The 17,674-nt window shown below is 39.1% G+C and overlaps 1 protein-coding gene across 1 annotated transcript in view; it reads left to right on the forward strand.

The window, feature by feature from the left end:
- The window catches only part of CLVS1 (clavesin 1), an 88,617-nt gene that overhangs the window by 14,326 nt on the left and 56,617 nt on the right, over window positions 1-17,674 (forward strand). The window contains exon 2 of the mRNA XM_059480337.1: window positions 9,280-9,454. Within this exon, the coding sequence (XP_059336320.1) occupies window positions 9,280-9,454 (175 nt within the window). The remainder of the gene's footprint in view (window positions 1-9,279; window positions 9,455-17,674) is intronic.

Genomic DNA, 17,674 nt, shown 5'->3' on the forward strand with positions numbered 1-17,674 from the left:
TTAATAGCCAGTTTAGGTGCTTACTAATGTATATTTGCATTTCTACTTTCTGCCACTTCTTCTCGTGTCCTGGTAACCTCTTACCCCAAATGTATCTCAAGAGATAAATTTTTTGAGGCTTTCTGGGATGAGTAACCAGGTGCTGTTTGAATGTCCACAAACAATAATATGACTTTTGTCATTCTGAACACAGCACTCTCAAAATATGTGCATTGGTGAGCAGTTATTTGATTTTAACTTTGCTATTTGATCTAGTCATCATTGAAGTCTGGTGTAAGAGTGACTGTTTGCAAGCAAAGGGGCAATTAGACAATTTTCTTGGAATTCTTTAATGTAAAATATGAAAATATGCCATTTGGTTAGCTAATAAAAGATCTTCCTGTGAATTTTTTATTATTTTTTTTAAATACAGCTGAAGTCTCTCATTTTGCAAATAAAAGGAGTCCTGATACTTTGGACAGAGAGTAGGATTTGTAAGTGGCAAAATTATGTTATCATAACACCCAGTAGTAATCTTTTGACAGACAAGTGAGGTGAATGGTGGTGTGAGAAAAAATAAATGAAAAATCATGGAGGTTAGTGAGGAATAGCAAACATTGTGGAAAACTCTAGAATGACCTAGAAAAGCAGCATTACTCTGCAAAAAGGTCAAAGAAAATGTTGGATTTTAATATGTGGCCACATATGGAGATCTTTCACCCTTTCTTAACTCTGTGCACTTTTGTCTGGATTTTCAAGTACTTTTAACCTTTTAAGAAAAGCATTGTGTCATTATGGACACCATAATTAAGAAGTGTGCTTATTGTGCAATGGTGCTCAGAACAGTTAATTGTTATGCTGCATTAAGAATGAGATGGAGAACAAATAGAAAAAACATAATGATTTCTTTTATGCATGCTGATATTCCAAACTCACCTTGAATATGAATTTAACTTTATCCTGTATTATTTAAAAAAGAAAGGGATGTAGAAAAATACAACTATCTGACCAAAGAAAAGAAAAGGCAATTAAAGGAATTCATTAGTGTTATGAACAAGTGAGGTGATTGCATCAGGAGAGAACAAAAAGTTCACAGCTATTTCAGATGGTAAGATGTTGAAGATGCAGGGGAGATAAAACTAGAGGGGACATAGTAGAATCACACAGAGAAAACATGATGCCAGGGAAACTGAATCAGTGGTGCCATTTGTACCTTCCAACAACAAAGCAAAGGAGCTGTATAATTGCTTTCAGACATTAAGCAGTAGCTTCATAATGTTCAAAAGAAAATCCCTTCCCTTTCTGTAATGAAAAATTAACTTGTGAAATGCAATGGTGCAAGAAATTGAGCAAATGGCTTAGAGTGATGCAAGGATGCAAGAGGGAATAAGAAAAGGCTATGCAATCACACAGAGTAAAATAAACAACAGAGGTCATCAATCGTAATGATTCTGGCAATAGCCATTCATGTGCCAGCCATTTGTTTTGTTCATTATTACTACAGCTGTGCTTTGAGGAAACTATCACAACATTGGTGAGATCACCGTAGGAGATTAAAAACTACCTCCTAAATGGGATCCTGATCTGTGTGTTACCACGAATTATCTTCTAAATTCCCAACAGTGATGCCACTAACCTGAAAGCCCCACGGACTCCCTGGCTCTGCTCAGGCTGGAATGAACTCTTTGCCTCTCTTCCCAATGCTCCTCACAGGGGACACTGCCTTTGGGAATAGCCAGGAAAATTACAGCAGTGGCTCTGTCAAACTGATTTATTGATTGCACTTAGGGGTTGTAGTATAGGGCGTTTAATAATTTCCACAATATCATAACACACTGCCTGTGATTGTCACTTATTCCTTCTCAACAGAGAAATTTACACGGTGTGCAAGCATGGCATGGCCCTGGGTGCTAAAAAGGTGAGAAAATCACCAATGTGAATCTCAGAAATACTTAATTCCTAAAAGAATAAACCAAACCCACAACCAGAGGAACAGTTCTCTTGCACTTGAGATTGAATTCTGGCCTTTTCTGTCAGCAGCAGGCTGCTGAGGAGAGTTGTACACTGCTCATGGGAGGCCAGCCAAGCTCTGCTGCATCCCCAAGAGCTCCTTAGGAGCAGTCAAAGAACCTGTGCTGTGATAGGTTGCAATCAGTTGCCTGCTCTGTTTGGGATCAAGTTTCTGGAGAGCTCTGGGAGGGATTTTTTTTAAGTCTCGGGAGTGTAAAAATTCTGTGCTTTATCTTGGACTCATCTCCTGCTAAGTGGTGTGACACTTCTGTGGGCTGAGGCCAAGGGAAGAACAGATGCCAGCTTCCCTTGGGTGGAAGCTGGTTCTATCATTTGTCTGAAGAGCCCCACCACCAGAAGCCTCCCTCCCAAAGCCCAGGGTCTGTGAAGGTCCCTGTTTGTCAGCCAAATTACATGTGGTCCTTGCTCAGTCACATTAACATCAGGGACAAAGTATTCATTTGGTAAGGGCGCCTGCAATATGAATGAGAGCGTGTGGGAGGAGGTTCGTAGCACAGACTTGAATGCAGAATGTGTAATTCGTGAGCTATTGGTTGCTATGGAGTCCAACTGAAGTGGAAACTGACAGCAAAAAAAACCAACTCATAATAATTTTATGTACAAAAACCTCTAGCAGAAACATAACAAGAGAAAATTTTTATATCTTCAAGGAAGTCACTGAGAGGAAATTTTTTCTTGATAAAAAGACAAAAAAAGGATGCCATTTTTTTTCTCAGGCTTGTACATTTCCTCTCCACTGGCTGTGGCAGAGGCTTCCAGCTCATTCTAAGCAGGAATTCAAATCTAGCCAGATATCTGTGTGTGGATGGCCTTCATTCAGTTATAAACTAAGCCATGCATTTCTAACATTAGAAATGTGAAATACAGTTCAGGTGTCAGCTTAGTCTATGCTTTTCTTTCCAACATCCAATGCATTGCTGGACTAAGCACTTCTGAAGAAAAACACCATCTATCCAGTCTGTTGTCCTGGATGTAAAGTTACTTGTAAATTTTATTTATAGAATGACACAGATGCTGTGGGGAAAAAACTTGCTATCTTTTCATTACAAAACAGGGGAGATGCTTGTTTGAAGCTGACATACTGGAACAACCAAAGATAGCTGTGCTGGATGCGACAGAAGAATTAATTTGGAGCTCTGACATTAACTTGATGTAACCCGTGTTTTACTCAGTAGGAGTTTCCTGTGCATGCATTCTGTTTTGACAGAGGGAAAAAAAAACATTAGCTTGGGCATGACAAAGAAGGGTATGGTACCCCACAAAATAAGAAACTTGCCCTTATATTTTTCTTTAATAATTTTTGCAGTTTACATGTCACTGAATTATTCATATTTCTTGCAGTTAACAAGTTTATATGGCTTTGAATTATTCTATGAAGAAAGTTACCTACAGCAGGCCAAAATATTCTTTGTGAGCATTTGCTGCTCATGCAACCCATTTCCTTGAATTGCAGGCAAGCCTTGCTAATTCCTGCACATATGTGTGCTATTCAGACCTCAGACAGAGGGAGGAGACAAGCCCTCTTCAGGGCATGACTCAGCTGTGAGCTCCTCTGTTTGACTCTTCATCCTCTCTAGAGCAGGATTAATCAAGTGAGTCACCGTTTTCATTTGTGATTCTTCATCCTGAACTTATTTTTCCTGATTATTCTTTAGCCAAGGGCTGGCCTGAATTGTGCACATGAGAGACCCATCCTCACCAAAAGTGATAAGCTGTGAAGATCAGGTTTTGTAGCAGCTAGAGTGATTGCCATTTCCTTCTGATGCCAGAAAGGCAGGGGAGTTGCTCAGGATCATCAGTTTGAATCAAGACATGAATCCCCAAGGTCTGTGTGTTAATAATTTCCAGTACTGATTCCAGTAGGGGTGAGGTTTAATTTTCTAAAATAAATATGTACATTAAAAAAACACAGATGTTTTCCAAGAATACAACAATGGAAGTTTGGTGCTTTCTTATCAATACTTCATGAGCAGAAAGGAGAATTTAATCTGATGAAATAAATTACTTTGTATGATTTATGAACACCTATTCAAAGCCCACTGTTGACTGGATTCCAGAGGCTTTGTTTAATTCATATTTCATGGACAGCATACCTCAGCTGTGTTTGGGAACAATTGAAAATGTGCCTTCCTGGGTTCTCCTTCTCCACCTGCATGGATCTGCTGTGCTGCTCATGTCTCCCTTTCTAAGCTTTTCATAGAATCATGGAATCATTTAGTCTGGAAAAGTCCTTTAAGATCATTGAGTCCTACTGTTAACCCAGCTCTGCCAAGTCCACCACTAAACCATGTCCCTTAGTGCCACATATACACGGCTTCTTATGTCTCCAGGGCAACCCTATCAGTGAAAAAGCTTTTCCTAATATCCAATCTCCTGGAACAAATTAAGGCCATTTCCTCTTGTTCTGTCACTTGTTACCTGTGAGAAGAGACTGACCCTCACCTTGATATCTTTTTTCAGGAAGTTGTAGAGAGTGGTAAGACCTCCCATGAGTCTGCTTCCCTTCAGGCTCAACACCTTCAGCTCCCTCAGCCACTCCTCACAAGACTTGTGGTCCAGACACTTCACCAGGACTTCACCTGTCCTTCAATAGACCTGCTCCACACCTCAGTGTCCTTCTTGTAGTGAGAGACCCAAAACACAGAATTTTAAATGCAACCAGCTTCTTGAACTTGGACTAGCTCAAATAATTTGGGGCAATCTGAAGATGTGTTTCTGGTCCTTTTTTCTGCTTCCTTTTCTGTGTTTTACTCTCACTGGGAATCCTCCTTGCAGGGCAGGGTCAGCTCTCCCCATTTAGAAGCTAAATATGCATTTTTGCACTCTTGGTGATTTTTTGTGTATGGAGGGAACAAAGCAAGATGTGGTCTCTTACTTGAATTGTATCTATGCCATGTTTGCAGCTTGCCAAATGTTATGGAGCATTGGCCACCTTTTCAGTATTAGAGAAGAGAGGCTCTTACAGCATATTAACTGAGGGATATTAAGCTGAATTATCTGCAACTGCCAAGATAGAGGCACTCATCCAAAGTTTTTAGTCTGCTATCTCGTGGGACAGTCAGGATTTGTGGTGACAGTTTGTTTTTGCTTACTACCAGACAATCTTAATGGCTTCAGCTGCCAGTACTTCTGTACATTTTTACTTTTAACTATCTGAATAATCCAATTAATTTCACTAGCATGCCTAAAAGTGCTTAGTTTTTCAGAAGGAGTAATGTCAAAAGCCTTTACTGATGCTGTCTTCTCCAAAATGTATCACCTTTCAGTATGTCTTAGTTGCCCCCTTATTTTCCAGCAGTCCCTCAGCTTTGTTATCCACGGATCTCCTCAAAATGACTGGTGGCAGATAGATGCAAATAGAGCATTTAATTTCCTTGCAATGTCTTTATCCCCTTTAATTGTTCCCACTGCACCCTGGTACTCCACTGAGCCTTCTGGTTCTCTCACAGCCTGCTTACACCTCTCATAATTAAGTAATTTTTTCTTATTTATTTTCATGTTATGCCTTTGGCTAATCTCCCCACCAAATCCCTCAGCTAAACCATCTTCATTTTTTGCGTTACATTATTGTTCCTTACCACTAGCTTGTGTTGGGCTAACTTCCCATTTTCTAAAGGGAATTTGAAGAGTCTCTTTTGTGGTACCTTTCCATTCAGCCAAGGCAGATAGGCACACTCTCTCCCTCCTCCTTTTTCTCTGTCTGGGGCTTGTGCAAATCTTTTGTAACTCATTAGTGGCTCACTTCAGTAAGCTTCATGCTGAATCCTTACAGGACCTTATACATTTCCCTTTGTGTAGTTGTAATTTATTTCACTTTTTTTTCTGTGTGAGAGGGTTAAACTGGTGGGGAGGGGCATTGGAGGAGGGGAAGGGAACGTTAAGCAATGGAACAAAAGTGATGGACTAATAAAAAGTGGTTCTGTGTTCATGCATAGAAAATTATTTGGATGCAAATCAGTCACACAGCTGAATGATTTGTCTCAAAGCCCCAAGACTCGAGAGCAGAGGGCTTAAGACTCAAGTGGCACTCTGTCTGATTTCTATCCAGGCTCTGCATTCATGGAACAGTGTGTCTGCAAACAACCCACCTGGAGGACTTGTGTGCTGCTTTTATAACTCCCTGTACTCATCAGAAAAACGTCTTTGTGCTCACTCTGAGTTATTTCCTACACCATGTCTTCAAATTGCAAATGCATAGAGAGTGGAGGGATGTAGGCAGGGACAGCCAGATTAGTTGCAAACTAAGAAAATTGAGTGCCATATCTCCCAGGTAAATAATTTCTACTGAAAGTACAGGAAGGTACAGGTGAGTAATTGTTTGATAAATTGGCAATTTATGTAGACACTCAAACAAAGACTGGAATTCCTCAGCACGAAGTCCAAGGGGAAGATTTGGTACTGAAATATTTCCATTGCCATTTAGAGTTTGAGTGGATTACAGAAGATGTCTTGTATCCACCATTTCCAGACAGCCCCACTGGAATCACTACAGACTTTAAAAACATCAGTGCTAGCAGCATCAGGAATATAAGTTTGAATGTACTCTTAAGAAAACTTCTTCCCATAAATGAAGGATGAAACCTTTTTTTTGTCACAATGTAGCCGTGTTTAACACCTTTGTCAATAAAACCCATCCAGTTCATTCTAGGATTTGCAGCTGTGAGATTGAGATCATGATTATTCCATCTTCCCCAATGCAGCCAGTCAATGATATAATTTCAAACTGATGCCTACAAGAGTGCAAAGAAGGCTGGCATGTATGTAAGGACACTTTTGGAGCCACTGCACATGTCTGGGAGCTTCCATGGGGCAGTTCTTGTGGAAGGCTGACCGCCCTAAAGGAGGATGCTGGGATAGTGTAGGATATATTACATAGATATGGTCTAGGGCTGTGTCCTGGTTTAGCGCAAATTTGGGAGGACTTTCAAAGAGGTCCCTGTAGAAAGTAAATTCAAGTGACCTCTCCCCCAGCTGGTTCAGGAAGAGATTTCCTTGGAGAACAGGGGGAAAAAACCTATTTATTTAACTGGCAAAGTATTCACAAGCATAAAAAATTAATAATATTAAACAATAAAACATCTCATTGTTCTGAAGAGATGGCAAATTCAGAAGTCATTTTGTGGTCTGTAGCTCAGCTCACTCAGTCTCTTATCAGTCCCTCTGGCACTGGAAATGCCACATCCCAGGCCCTGGTGGGCCCCAGGTGTGAGCTCCTGGTCTTCTTCTGGGTTTTCAGTCCAGGGCAGGTTTGAACAGCTGCAATAAAAAGAAAAGCCACAGTCTAGAGAACTTCACTGCCTCAGCTAGCTAAAAACTAACTAAAAAAGAAAAGGAGAGCTCTGTCCCGCTGTCCATCCATGCTGCAGACATCACAGACCAGAAGCAGGAATGTGGAGGATTGAGTGTAGTTTCTGAAAACAAACTCCATGCTTCTTTTCCCCCCGCTTTGCTCTCGGAACCAGTCTTAAAGGTGCACAACTTAATATCTAGCATAGACAGAAGAGACCACTGGGGATAGAAGCATCATAAAGTCACCCTAGAGCAGGGTGTATTTGGGGTTTTTTCACCAGATGTGGTCATCTGATGCTGCTGCTTGAAAGTCATCACCATTTCAGCTAAGCAGTAGGTAGTATATCACAGGTTTTGCAAAATAAATTTAGACCTAAAGTACATGCCAATTGCCAATCCAATCCGTATGCCTTCACCTGATGTTGCTAAGGAAATACTCCTCCTTTTAGCTGTTTAGTAGAGCTTCCCCATAGGGTTTGAAAAGGTCAAGGTTGTTTTGTAACTATAAATGAGGGAGGGGTGACTTGGTATGCAGCAAGAACAATATTATGTGTCTTTAAGCTCAATAAGCTCAATTTATTGCCCTAATAATTATACTTAAGAGAAGCTTCTAACTTTTGCAGAAAGGCAGAGTGCAGAAGCAGATTTTACAAGGGATCAGGTCTTTATAGAAGGAATGTACATTTCCACTCAAAACCTATTGAGAGAAAAGAGAAAGAATCAGAGAAGAATTCACCATTTACTTTTAATAGAAATTTAACATGTGTTGATGCCATTCAGGGGTAGAGGCCAATGGTAGAGAAGTTTGCTTTGATTGCACATATGTTTTTTTATCTCAGGCAGAATTTGAAACAAATGCTCTTGAATGTTTGAGGGGATTTGTTTTAAATTGATGAAAACAGCAGAAAAGAAATAAATTAAAATCTCCATGGGAGAACATGGTATGAACCTTCCCTGTAAAGACCTCAGATCTCATGAAAACTTGAGAACAATGCTAAGGTAAAACAGATTGCACTAGCAGTATATTACAATTTTGTTTTACACAAGGTTATACTGCACTTTGTGAAGCTTTCCTTACTTGTTACTCTCTAATGGAATGTATTGTTTGTAAATAATCTTAATGAGAAGGACAGATGAGGAGAGCACCTAATTCAGCTCGCTGGGGTATAAGTATGGACTAGTCATTAAAGTGTCCAAGTCTTGCTTTTGTGAAATGGAAGTAGTGAGGAAATGGAAGGAGTGAGCAGCCCAGGCTTCCCAGAGCAGACTTTCACATTAAAGAAAGCATTTCAGCACTTTCTTCCCTTTTACTTGTTAAATGCTTCAGGCCCTCCAAAGCTTTTAATTATTCTCCCAGAGCTGAGGGAAGCCTTGTGGCCAGCCTACTGTAGCTGGTAATTAATAAAGAGCTCTCATTTTGAGCATATGTAGCCATTTTTCATGTTGTATTTGGTTTGCAAAAATAAGGCAACTGTCAAACTGCATTGTGTAAAGCCTTGCATCATTCCCTATACTCAAGCACAGAATCTAGTTGTATGATATCTTTTATATTAATATTGTACTGATTTATTTCCTTTTCTGAAAATAAGGAAACAAAAAAAAACTGATAAGAAGAAAGGAAACAAACTGGTAAAGTATATCCAAACGAGCAAGGATTTAAATCGATAGCTTGAATTTGTTTCATTTTATTACAGAAAAATAGTTTCCCAATGTAGCTTAGCTAAAATCTATTGACAGGTCTACTAGCAAAACTAAGGAGATCTCATTCAGTGTTTATTTCATCCGTCAGTGACCAGGATTTATCACACCAAGCAGTTTTGGAGCAGCAACTCTTTAAAGACACCTCTGAAACAACTTTTTTTCAGGATTCTAACAGAATAAATCCCTGTCCTTCACTCATGCCCCACCCATAGCAAAACTGAGAATCTTGAGGTTTGAAGACAACAGCAACCATTGATTTTTTTTCTGCTTTTGCTTTAGGAACTCCTTCATAGATATCCTTCGGGCTATTCTGCTTTCCTTGGAAGTGCTCATTGAAGATCAGGAGCTTCAGATAAATGGTTTCATTCTAATTATAGATTGGAGCAACTTCTCCTTCAAGCAAGCCTCCAAGCTTACACCCTCTATCCTCAAACTGGCCATTGAAGGGTTACAGGTAGGTGGAGGGTAACACATGTACCTGCAACTTTTATTGCTGCAGACAGTGATTTTTGCTTCATCAGGCCCTGGGCAAAGTGAAAGGAGGAGAAATAATCTAAAATGCTTTAATGTTCCATCCACTTGCTGCATAGATCGATTTTCAGACATCTCATTTTGTCTGCCTTTCACATTTATTTCAGCTGTAAATCAATGTAGCCAGGACGTGTGTTACTTACCACAGCATTAGGAAGGAGGGTTAGAGATTTGAGGTTTAATCCATGAGAGAATTCAAGGGGATTAGAATCCAGCAGTGTCTGCCTTCGGGAGTGTGCAGTCCACATGCAAGCACATGTGTGTGCAGAGGGAGGGTGACAGGAGATGAGAGCAGCTCCCTCAGCAGATGGAAGAGCAGTGCTGTGTTCATGGGAATGCGTTTGAGTAGGACGGAAAGGAGGGAGAGGGAGGACAGGCTCCCTGTTGTGGCCTCATTCTGACTGCCCTCATTTGTCACACAGCATCCTGTTGGTTTATGGTTCAGACTCTTGAGGGGCTGCACTTCCACTTGGTGCTTGCAGATAAATAGGAACAAGCTAAAACCATGTGCTGTCATGGGGTTAGGTAGGAGGTGAGGAACAAGGCAGCTGGGGACTGAGGGACAACCTGAGGATGAGGAGAAACTGTGGTGGTCAGAGAGGACTCCAGTCCCTTCCACTAAAGTCCGAGCCCATCTCTGGTGTTAGATCTGAGAAGGACTTTTTACATAACCTTACTATTTGAGGACATTTGATAGAATCCAAGGGCTATTTGAGTTGGAAGGAGAGATGGAGATCACTTTGTCTGACGCCCTGCTCAAAGCAGGGATGACTTCAATCTTATACCAGCTTGCTTAAAGACCATGTTTTCATGTGGCTACATATTTAAAAGGAGAGAAAAGTAATTGTTTTTTTCTTGCTTAATACTTACCAGATATCCTGTTGTCATAAACACCTCAAGAAAAATTCTCTCTAGTGTGTTCATTTTTATTTTAACTTACATTCCAGAAGGAACAATATGTTCAACTATTTTTTTTGACTAGCAAATTATCTGCAACTAGATCATGATTGTATCTGCTTTGTTTTATTATTCAAAAATTAGGTAGAAAAATCTGCCAGCAATTTTAAGCCTGTATTCCCCTTTGTGAGGAATTTTCATCTATTCTAACAAATTAGAAAGTCAAGCTGTGCAATTAGTCCTTAGCACAATACCTTATCTTCTGCAGATATTATCACTTCATACAGAATAACATTCTTGGTTCAAAAAAACCTTCTAGTCAGAAGGAAGATAAAACCAAGTGACATTCATAACTAAATCAAATTCTAGCAAAGCATCCTTGTGCATGTCCAAATTTAGCTTTTCCATCTATTCAGTTTGAGGCCAGTAAAGCCTTCATCCCATCCAATTTCTGGCCATGGCACTGCCAGGTTGTCTGCCTCCAGTTTGTTTGCATTTGTCAGCAGCAATACTGGAAGTACTGAAGCCTGGAAGTACCAAATCTTATAATTCTGTCATTAGCCTGACATCCTGTGCTGTGCAATTGAAGGAGGCAGCATTAGTTGAGTATGCAACTGCATTTCTTTTCCTCTTTGAAGATGAGTTACTGCTGTCTTGTCCAGGATTAGCAAAAATGTGACTCTCTCTGAAAGTACAAATTGGGATAATGTGTCCTAAACTTAGCTAACCACTGGCTTTGTGAGTAGTAGGAGTAGTAGGAGTTGTGAAAGCTGCATTCCTTTTTACCAGTTCTAGAAGCAAGACATTCATGCTCATCAAGCACATATTTAGCATACAATGATGTTGGGGGCTTTTTAGGTTGGGGGGTTTTTGGGTTCTCACCATTGCTGTTGAAGTCCCGTCACTGAGACTTTGTTCTATTATTATTGAAAAAGAACTAGTGCCATCCTAATGTAAAATTTGTGTGAAATGTAGTTGAAATGCAGACAATACCTACATACTTCAGAAAAAGAGCCACTGCATTGGAGGTCACTGAAAGTAAAAAAGTCAGGTCCTACTCCCATGAGATGATGATGTCCAGAAATAAAAGCAGATTGTTTTAGTTCCTTGTTTTTTCTCATAGCTAAGGCGCTGTGCAAGTACAAATCCTCAGACAGGCAGATTACATGGCTATCTCAGTCCTCCTTTCTATGAAGAGATTTTGGGTTATATTAAGTCCTGTGTAAGTCTAGTTAAGAAGATGGAAGGAAAATAATTCTCTCCTACAATTTCTACTGGAGCTGAACCCATATGTTGCTATTTGTGCCAGGAACTTTCAGCCTCTCCCTATGTAATGGCAATTTTAATGCCATAGAGGAACAATTTTCCTATAGTTTTTTAAACTGTCATTCATTGTCTCAGACCATCACATTCTGACATATTTAATTACTTTAAAAAATAGTATTTAATAATTTATGCATTTAGGTATTTTTCTTACATTCAAGTTGCTTTCAGCTAATTAATCTTTCGGCAATTCTATATTTTTGCATTTGCCTTAAATTTATTTTTTCTCAAATTATTGCTACAATGCATTACAACTAAAGTGCAGACAGCAAGTATTACACAGGTGCATATATTAATTCATCTTGAGATGTAAAACAAACACTAGTCAAATCTAGTGGACTTGGCTGCAGAAATTAATTTTATTCAGGCTGCTCAGTTTCCAACACTGTAAAACCTGTAAATACTTAGAAAGATGAAGTAGGAGTTGCATCACCACATTGCTGAATGCACATTTTGCTCAATACTACTCCTTGTTCTGTATGGATTTCTCCATATATTGCATCACACAAGACAGTTCATTGTATCTCAGTTACTTTATTTAATGACCTAAAAATGCCCTTATGCCTCCACTTCAAACAACAGTAGTTCAGATGTTAAATAACTATTTGTACAGTATAGCAATTCTCATCATGTCACAGCAGTGTGGGGACAAAAGTCTTTGTAGTACCTAAGCCATCTCTGATTAACAAGCTCTGCTGTTTTAGCACAAGACAATTGTCACTGTATGCTTTGAGCTCATGCTGTATTCCTTCCTAGACCTTACAGATCTCTTGAATTCTAACACATTAAACATAAGATTTTCATGTGGATGGAAAGGTGGAGAGAGAGATGTGTCTAAAATAAACCTATTTTGCTAATAACTTTCCAAGTTTTCACTTCTAATCTTCATTCTTTTAATGTGAACAGCTTTCCCCCTTCACAGCATGTTTTTTCCTCTTTCTCTTCATCTGTGAAGTCACAGTTCTTCATGTGTCATGCTGACCTTGTAATTATCTTATAATGGTAGACAAAATTTAACTGTGGCTTAAGTTAACCAAAGACTGATCTTCTGGCACTTTGCATGATAGAGTAGAAGCATCAGAGTCCAACAGCAAAGGTCAGAAAGCCATGTTAAAATAATGATGCAGGTGAAGCATGTAAGAAATGGTCACTTCTCAGTACACAGGATGTTTGCTACTGACCACTGCATTCAAAGACTCCAATAATCCTGGAAACCAAGGCTGAAGTGCTGCAGTGAACACGGCCTTCATGAACAGTGAAACCCAGACATTTTTTTAATGTAAGGATGGTTGGTTTCTGCTCTGAGGATATAGTTGGTTGGCCTCCAGACAGGACTTTTGATTTTATGGTATAGCAACGAGTATAAAGAAACACTCTGTTCCTGCCTTATCCAACACCAGAGCTATGTACTGCAGTTCGTGTATGTGCATGCACATAGCAATTTAGAAATTGCCCCAGCCAGTGCTCTGAATAGAAATGCAATTACTTCTCAATAGCATCCAGAAATCTTCCAAAACCTTCCAAACAGCAGAAGGTTTGATCTTGCCTGCTGTTTCTTTGATGAAAGCCAAGACAGAGGGCTATGGTCTACCAAGACCCAGCTGAGTGGCTTATGACACAAATCACCAAACTGGATTCAAAACTGACCTGAAGGTCAGGTTTGCACTCCAGAGTACCTAATACTGCCTCACCTAACAGATCACTTTCCCCAAGGCTGTCTCAAGGTAGTGAAACAAGAATTAGGGTTGACGGCTATTTCCTGGCTGTATTCTTTCTTTCTTTGATATTTGTGTCACATGCAGGTGTCCTCAAATGTGATTACAGTCACTCTTAAGAAATAAACCATATTCTCACTTTGTGACAATGATGAATCACTGCAGGAGTGGTCTTTAGGGTTCAACAGGGCTTTGATTCAAATTTCACAATCATTGCATTGAGCAGCAGTAACAGGAGGGAGCAACCGAGATCTCCAAACAGGAATTTGTCTCCGGAGTTTCATTGGCAATAACTTGACAGAAAATTTGACCAACAAAGGACATTAGGAGAACAACTAAATTTCTTTAAGTTATCTTCAGTTTATCATAATCCAGACAAAATTTGAAGCTAGTATTTCTGTGAGGAGGGGAAAAGGAAAGGAAATGAATGATGTTTGGCTTTAAAACACTTTGATCAGATAGTGGTACAGATAAAAAAATCTTTGAAAAAAAATCTTCAAATAAGGGAAAATTGTATAAGATTCTCTTAGAAAATTGTCAAAGGTATATTTGCTAATGCTACAGGATAGCATTAATGTTTAGATGAAATCAGAAAAATTAAGCTAACAGGTTTGTTTGGAGATTATTTCACTTCAAAATCTAGAATGAGATGCCAATTTATGAAAAAACTGTGGCTCTTAAGAACTATATGAAGCTTTTTGATCTTTAACATAAGCAATAGATTTTAAAAGTCTTTTTTCTTTCCTCCTACTGTAATTTTGTAGGATCAAGAAACCTAATGTTAGTTCAATTATAACAGCAAATTGTTTGTCTTTTGGCATTGTCTTAGACGATCAAATATTTTTCATGTTGTGCTTCAGAAGGAAAAGCTATAGTATTAAAAAATGCTCAAAAGCGAAGGAGAATGTAGATCTTAAAGGAAAAAAAAATGCAGTCCAATATTATGCCAGAGGTGTAATATTTTTGTATGCTTTTTTTCCCAAATCTTACTGAAAAATATGAGTCTTTAGAGCTGATAAAAGCTTTCAAGTCAGAACCATTTTATTTTTTTCTGGAACTATGCTGTATTTTCAAAATAGCATTATTACAGTGGAACAGATTTCCAAAATTATCTGGAAATAGGTTTGTTTCAATAATTTTAATCTGGGAAACAAAATGCTTAATAATCTATTTCATTATGAGTGGTAGGAAGCATTTGATTTCTGCCTTAGTTGTTAGTATTTCCTGCTTTTTGAAGTTTGAATTCAAGTGGAGGTAATGGAACAGTATCTCAGAGCATCATGGCCTGGCTTAATGGACATAATTTAATGTTAGTTATGGTCAAACTGGGCATCTGAAAAGAATCCAGGCAGTCCTTGAGTGTTTGGAGATTTCACCAAGCCCTCTGCCCTGAAAACTTGATGTCTCCTTCACCAGCCCAGACTGGGCTGGAATCTCCAGACTGGAGCAAGGAACTGACTCTTCTTTCCTTGTTTAAACACATTTATACTCTGAAACCGAGGTAAATGTGGACCCTTTGTCTGAATAAGTACTTACAGTGGAACTCTTCATGAGTCATGGGAAGGATGTAGGGTATAAGATGCCTGGCATAGTGAGTATAAGATAAAACTCTTCTTTCCACAGAGTTTCTGAACATAATATTGCTGCTACTTGAAAATTTAGAGTGAATGAGAATCCTCATTGTAAAAAGCTGATAAACACTCAGCCTTTCTGTAGTGTAAGATTAAGTTTGCCTGTGCTATAAATATTCTATGATGCTATTATGTCTCCACCGGTATTTACAACAGGTCATATTAATAGAAAGACAGAACTCTGTCATTGCCTACTGAAGTCAGAACAGATAAAATCCTCAGTGACAGAAGCTATGCAAAGAAAACCATATACAGGCTCATGTATCCACTGGCTTGCACAGGGACAAACCAAAAAACCTTAGCACCTCATATAAAAAGATCCTAAGTGTAGATTTAACACTTTATTTCTTGAAAAATTACTGCAGATTCAAAAGTTGTTCATTCAATTGTTTGGCTTCTCCTCAGCTTTTCATGTTGAGAAAAGTGAGCAGAGAGCTGAGGCCAGTTGCTGGAACAGTGTAACTGGCTGTGGTTCTGTGCACATCTGCAGAGAAATGATGATCTGTGGCAGCTGAGAATCTGTCCCTCTTTCCCTTCCCCAGTTAGAAAGAAACCTACCTAAAGGCAGACATTTTTTGCATATTTATGTCCAGAAGTTAAAGACTAGTAAAAAATTAGGGAAATACTTAGATTTTGGATTTTTGCAAAAGCCTTGTCATTATCTTCCTCAGGATATGGAAATTGAAGAAAAGGGGATATCCCAGGCTGGGTCCTTGAAGATGGGTAATCACAAGTGTTCATGTGTCCAAAGGCATGTTGCAGCTTCCCAAAGAGTCCCTGTTAGTAACTCCAGAAGAGTAACTCAAGCTTGTTTCTATAGAGACAATATGAGCTATATAAATATGGGTTAACCTACAGAAGGGGGTCTACAAAAAAAAAAATCTGGTCTGTGAAGGAAATAGAGACCTCTTCCCAGTAAGAGTGATTGAACTGTTCCTAAAGTAAGACAACTTCAAGTTCTAATGATCTTCAGCACTGGAACGTGCCTAAAGATCAGAATTTAGTAGATGCTTTAAGATGCAATTGGATATTCTGTTTCCTAAACATATGAAGCAAAAAACTTTCTTGGTTTCAAGGCCACTACTCGTATGAGACATCAAACTGCATATATACACAAGTATTGGAATGAAATAATTTGCAATATATACACATAAAAGGCATACAATTTTTTTCATTAAAGGCTGCCTCTAAAGTTCTCAAATCTGTTTACCTTGCTAGCTTTTCCTTCAGCATTAGAATGTGCTTCATGTAAGAGACCTGTGTTGGAACATGAAGCCACAGCTAACGATGAGCACTTAGAATCCATTGAAAGAAGGTCAGTTTGATCATTCCAGAAATGCTCATGCTATCTGTCTCCAGCAGCTGTTGAGATATGTAGAGTGAGTACTCTCTGAGCTGCCAGTGAGGGAGCCTTTGAAATTAAAGGAGATGAGAAGAGGGATTGACTCATTTTATATTAAAAAAAGGTAGATAAACAGACTTCTCTCTCTCCAAGAGAAGGCCTGTGTTCATTGTGTGTCTATCATCTCTAGGGAGTTGACTGGAACAACGAAAAAGCAAAGGATAGCAGGCTGCAGACTCACATTTTTCACTTGAAAACTGGAATTAACTGCTTAGTAGAATTGATCAGCCCTGCCATGTTTATCAGTTGGATGCTTTGGGGCTTTTGGCTCCAAGTAAAGGACAAGCTGCATATATTAAACGGAAAGTCTTTTTTAATGCCAGTTATTACATTTTCATAAAGATCTCACCAAGTTGCTGATAAGAACTAGAAAGAAAGAAAATACTCTTTTAGTCCCAGCAAGGAAATGTGAAAGTTTATTGCAGCAAGTCTTAGTGATAGATAGTAAAAAAGCCTAGAGCTAACATCAGTCATGCTCAAACCTTCCCACTAACATGTGCACAAATAGATCATGTTATATGTTGAATGTTTCTTTCTCTCATAAAATATGAACCTGGTCTAATGTACTTGCAATAAATTACATTATTCCTGTCCTTCATAATTTCATAAAATTTCAGGAATGATCCATCTGTAATATGTTTAACTTTTTTTACAATTCCAAAAGCTTTCTCCTTTTTAGCATGGGAAACCAGTGAATGCTTCCTGAAGAGACTATTTACTTACAGGTAATTTCTTGCCGTGACAAATATACCCAGTGATTATGCAAAAATAGAAAGGAGATTGCATACACAAGACTAGATTAGAAATAGACAGGAATAGTGACAGTTCAGTGAGAGCTTTGTGACAACAGAGTTGAAATAGGTGTTATTTTGTCTGAGATGTGGGGTGGCAATGGAGGTACATGTGTATAGGGAGTGGAGGCAGAGCAGGAGGAGTCATCATTCTGCTATGACTGCACACAGCGGCATAGATTATCCCCTGAGCACAGCTAGACAAGGACTTGGCTCTCTCTAGGAGAAGACTCATGCTGGAGCCTTCACTAATGACTGCAGAACTGAAATTCCTATCTCCAGGGAAGGCAGCTGTGGCAGGGTAAGATCAGCTGCTCCTTTACACCCCTGGCTCACAGCCCTGTCTTTAGCACATGCCTTCGAGGACGTGCTGTGGAACTGCCT

This window comes from Ammospiza nelsoni, chromosome 1 (genome assembly GCF_027579445.1).
Source record: "Ammospiza nelsoni isolate bAmmNel1 chromosome 1, bAmmNel1.pri, whole genome shotgun sequence".
In the NCBI taxonomy this organism is placed as follows: domain Eukaryota; kingdom Metazoa; phylum Chordata; class Aves; order Passeriformes; family Passerellidae; genus Ammospiza; species Ammospiza nelsoni.